This window comes from Hipposideros armiger, unplaced genomic scaffold (genome assembly GCF_001890085.2).
Source record: "Hipposideros armiger isolate ML-2016 unplaced genomic scaffold, ASM189008v1 scaffold_111, whole genome shotgun sequence".
Taxonomy (NCBI): Eukaryota; Metazoa; Chordata; class Mammalia; order Chiroptera; family Hipposideridae; genus Hipposideros; species Hipposideros armiger.
In genome coordinates this window covers 1,689,068-1,694,304 of record NW_017731461.1, presented here as the reverse complement: position 1 = coordinate 1,694,304, position 5,237 = coordinate 1,689,068, and the positions used below count along the sequence as shown (strand labels likewise).

The following is a 5,237-nucleotide window of genomic DNA, read 5'->3' as shown; positions in this document are numbered from 1 at the left end:
TTTTCTCTGTAGTTACTTGCCAAAAGGAAAAATAAAAAGACAAATTGAAAAATAAATTATTTTTAAAAAATAAAAAGACATGTCAATCTAGATTTGTAAGTTCAGCCTTTACCTCTACTTGGCTCCATTTATTACTGTTACCCTCCCCACCCCCCCCAAAAAAAGAAAACAATGGGGGCCAGTTTTTACCACCTAAAAAAGTCAGATTTCCTGGTAATAAATTATCCTGCTTAATTCTGATGCTGTGTTCAAGAAAAAAATAGCTACTGAAGACAGAACCTCCAAAGTTACAAGAATCAAGGGAACTGTGAACACATGGTAAGGAATATAGTTACATGTTATATTTAAACAAAGTTTAAAGAATGCATTAGGGTGAGACTGGTTGCTCCAAGTGGCTCTTTCTCACACAACAGAGGCCCACACACTTGTGGGAGTTCCGTCACCCTTGGTAACCCCAGTTAGTCTGGCAATCAAAAAGACCCTCAGTCCCATGTTCAGAAGGGATGTTTGTTCTTGGAGATCTTTAATCTCAACTGTCAACACCTGATTGAAATAAATAAAACACCTCTGCTAAAGAAATGAAGATGGAGAAGAGATTTAAATAGGTGAGTAAAAAATATTAAAATTACTTTATTGATAGAAAATAACAGCCCTGAAGGATAGCATCAAGTGACAGCTGCACAAGTGACAAAGGCATTGAACAGCTATTTTAGGTTTGCCATAGTGTGCTCAATAGCTGTTTAAAGAATGCAATAAATGTACTTACCAAATATNTAATATAGTTGGATTTATGTCTACTATTTTACTTTTTGTTTTCTATATATTTCATGCCTTTTTTTGCATAGCTCTATTTGTTTTACCCCTTCTGTAGTATTTTTTAATAAATATTACATCAACTAATGTTACAAATCCAACAATGTATTGTTATAATTATTTCTGTACCATCTGTAGTGATTTCCTTGACCCAATGCATATTTTTCTCACATATTCCTCCTTTCTGCTGTTAGTGGTAAGTATATTACACATACATTACATTACAGGCCTAACAATTCATTACATATAATTTATATATCATTTCATATAACTGATTTTTAAATAGGTTAAGAGAAGAAAGGAGAAAAGTATGGATCTCTTCTGCCTTTTATAATTACATAATTACCTTTATTGGTACTCCCTGCTTTTTGTGTGGACTTAAATTACCATCTGGTGTCACCTGTTTTCACCCTAAAGAACTTACTTTAGTATTTCTTGTAAGGTGGGTCTGTCAGGATAGCAAATTCAGGTTTTGATTATCTGAGAAAATATTTCACCTTCATTTTTGAAAGATAGCTTTTCTGGATGTAGGATTTCAGTTAATGGTTTGCTTTTGTTGATTTTTTTTTTTTTGGGGGGGGGAGCACTTTGAAAATGTTATCCTATTGCCTTCTGGCCTCCATTGTTTCTGCTGGAAAATCCGCTGTTAATCTCACAGGGTTCCCTTTAAGTGATGCATCATTTTTCTCTCTATGCTTTCAATAGTTTCTCCTTGTTTATGACTTTCACTATTTGTACTATGATATATATGTTTGTGGATCTCTTAGTGTTTAATCCTACTTAGATTTTGTTAAGCTTCTTGGACATAAAGGTTATTGTTTTCCAATAAATATGTGAAGTTTACAATCATGTCCTTGCATATCTTTTCCTGCTCTTTTTTCTCTCTCTTCTTCTGGTACTCCCATTATACATATGTTGTCGCACTTGATAGTGTCCCACATTTCTCTGAGGCTCTGTTAATTGTGCTTAATTTGTTTTTCTCTCTAATATTCACCTTGCATAATGTCTATTGATCTATCTACAAATTCATTTCTTATGCCAGTTCAAATCTACAGTAAGCCTCTTTAATGAATTATTTTATATCAATTATTTTACTTTTCAATTCCATAATTTCTACTTGGTTCTTCTTTTTAATAATTTCTATCTCTTCATTGATATTCTCTATTTGATATATTATCATATCTTCATTTACTACTTGAATTGTGAGTTCCTTTGTTTCTGTTAACATGTCATATGGCTACTTTAAAGTCTTTTTATGATAAATCTGACATCTGGTCTCTCTGACAGGCAGTTTCTGTGGCCGGCTTTTTTTCCAATGTACGGGTCACACTTTCCTGTTTCTTTGTATGCCTTGTAGTTTTTTTCCTTGTTGTTGGAAACTAGACATTTTAGATAATATGTTGTAGCACCTCTGGGTACTGTTATNAGGTGGTTAGAGTGCAGTGCTCATAACACCAAGGTTGCCACTGAGCTGCACCCTCCACAACTAGACTGAAACAACTACTTGACTTGGAGCTGACTGGTCCTGGAAAAACACAGTTCCCCAATTAAAAAAAAAACATAGAAAGATAAAGCTCTGCCTAGCAGCTGAATATAGTGTTGAAAGGAAGGACTCTGGTGTCCAATTGCCTAGGTTCAAAATCTTGGAATTGTCCCTTAATGTATAAACTTGAGAAAGTTATTTAATTTTTCTAAGGCTCCTAATCTATAAAATGTGGGCAACAATAGACCCTATGCTGAAGGTTGCTGAGGAGTAACTAAACTAACACATGCAACCTGCTCAGTATAGTGCCTAGCATGTGGTAAACACACGACATACATGAATTACAGGTACTGCCTATTATTTATTTGACTTTTCTAGAATCAAGCCTTGAACTTCAGGCATTCCTTGACAAGGATTAGATCTGTGTCACTAAGCAACATAATCCAGGATCTGAAATACATCAATTCCTTAACTCAGGGGTCGGGTTGGGGGGCCAAGAAGCAAAACAGCTAACACTTTGTGGGCAGCATTCAGAACCAACCAAGTGCTTCCAGCTGATGTGGAAGAACGTGGAAGGAATGCAGCTGGGAAAAAATGCATTCCATTTAGGAAAGTCAAACTGGCCCACAAGCTGGAACCCACAGCAAGATCTGATCCTGAGGACTGTGCCAGAGAGAGCGGTCTGCTTCTTCATGGCAGACCAGGCTCCCTTCCAGCCATACTAAGTAGCTAACACCAGAAAGGAGGACACTTAGGGCCACTTGGCACATGTGCCTGATAGAGCCACTTAACAGAGAAGGCAATTTCCTAAAGCTCAGCTCCTACCTTGGCTGCAAATTGGAAAGTGGAGATGATCTAAAAAGCAGAAAAACACCAATGAAACAGAGAAACTACCAAGTCAGGTCGTTGGCAAGCAGGTATGATTATTTTGAGAATACCTGAAGAGATCAAGGTTCATGAATTTTTACTGCTACAGATTATTGGAGGATACATCATAAACATTTTTAGCTTAAAGTACACACCACTTGCTTGAAAATTAAATGTATCCATAGCAAAATGTAAATTGGTAGGTACATAGAAGATAAACTCTCAAACAGTATTTTTGGATTGGTGTTGAAAATCTATTAATCACATACTTGCACTTACATATGAAAAGCATAACAAGAAGGAAACCTCCAACACATTACCAAAAGACCATACGCATATATTCCTTAAGTTTGCCTGTTCTACCAGTACATAAAATTCTTATATCTTGCAAAGAGCATGATTTTGTGAATTGACACTAATATTAATTAAAAATGGCATTGTATCAAATATGTTGCTAAACAGATACAGATTGTGGGAATCCTTAAGAATTTCCCTACCCAAGATATTTTCATTCAACAAACTCTCCTTTTTGAATTGGCATGGGGGAAAATAAATAAATAAATTCAGATTGTGCCAAATTTAAAGGCACAGTTCTTTATTATTCATTCTACAAGGGGGGAAATGGCCACTTCCCCCCTTTTAATTCCTACTTCCAAACAGAGTTCTTTTAACTCTTACTTCATTTTTGCAANTAAATAAGTAAGTTCTCATCATCTTCCAAATAATCTTTTTGTGTAATTCTCGCTAAGAATGGCATCTAAGTTTAAAAAAACAAATTAAAAACGTCTATGTGGATAAGGTAAACCTTAGTAATAAATAGCCAGAGGAAACATGAGTACTGAGTGGGGGGACAAAGGGGTGGGGAAAATAGTAGGATGAACATATGAACACAGAAATTAAAAAAGTTGCAGATGTTCACCCACCCACCTTTTCTTCAAAGGCTGGTTTTTTTGTTGCCATACACTACGCCACTAGTGACCTACCTGGTAAAGCCTGATGATATGGGGGTGGCAAAGCATCTTCATAATTTGAACTTCCCGGAAAATCTTCTTCAAGTTTTCTTCGTCTAGCTGGGTCTTGTCTATGATCTTGATAGCAACCTGATAACAGAGGAAGAAAAATTACTCTGATGCATTATTAAAAGCAGTTTACTAAGGAAAATTAAATCCACTTTAAGACAGTACATTCCACAAAATACAAGCTGCCAGGATTTTATTTACAGAATGTCAATAAAGAAAACGAATATACTCTTTTTAAAAAGACAGGAAGTGGATTTTTAGCAAGTTGGTCTCAAAGGAACAGACTCCAAAAGCTAGTGGGTCTTCTGCCATTTCTTAAATTTGCTCCTCCAGTAAAACCCCATGACAAAATACTTCATTATTCCATAGATGTGGTTACAGTCTGGGCAGATCAAGTTTTGGTGCAGAAAAGGGTATGTAGAACCTCGGATTAAGACAAATAGCTTATATTGTAAGTATATGATAACTTAGTAAGGTTCAACCAGAAATTCCAAAGGTGCGTCCCACATCTCACCAGGGGTTTGTATAATGTAACTCAATGGTGGTGGTGATGGTGGCAGCAGCAGTTACCATATACTGAACATTTACTGTGTGTCAGGCATAATTCTTAGTACTTTGCAAATATTAACTCATTTAGATCTCACAATACCCCCATATTATTATTAACCTTGTTCTACAAATATAGAGACTAAGACACACAGATATTAAAAAATTTACCCAAGATAGAGTAATTTACGCTTGTATGTAGCAGATCCAGGATTGAATTTCAGGTAGCTTGGCTTTAGAGTCAAATTCTTAATGGCAGAGCTATAAAAACCTGAAGATCTTTCTGTACTGTATATAAACAGCTACAGCATAAAACATCTTTTTATTTTGCTTGGTTTTCTTAAAATACCCAGCAGCACATACATTTTAAAACAGAATGAAAAACAGACGTTTTTTAAATCTACTAAATCTAAACTTTCTCTTTATTTTTAGTGAAATACTCAAAATACTGTGGTGCCCCAAAATATCTCTATATGCAGTTTCAATTACTCAATCAGTATGTAATCAAC

At 35.4% G+C, this 5,237-nt stretch overlaps 1 protein-coding gene across 2 annotated transcripts in view; it reads right to left on the bottom strand.

Annotated features, from left to right (window-relative positions):
• Positions 1-5,237, bottom strand: part of SIK3 (SIK family kinase 3) — a 281,901-nt gene that overhangs the window by 135,053 nt on the left and 141,611 nt on the right. For both annotated transcript variants that reach the window (XM_019647420.1, XM_019647421.1), the window contains exon 2: positions 4,147-4,263. In XM_019647420.1, coding sequence (XP_019502965.1) covers positions 4,147-4,263 — 117 coding nt within the window. The remainder of the gene's footprint in view (positions 1-4,146; positions 4,264-5,237) is intronic.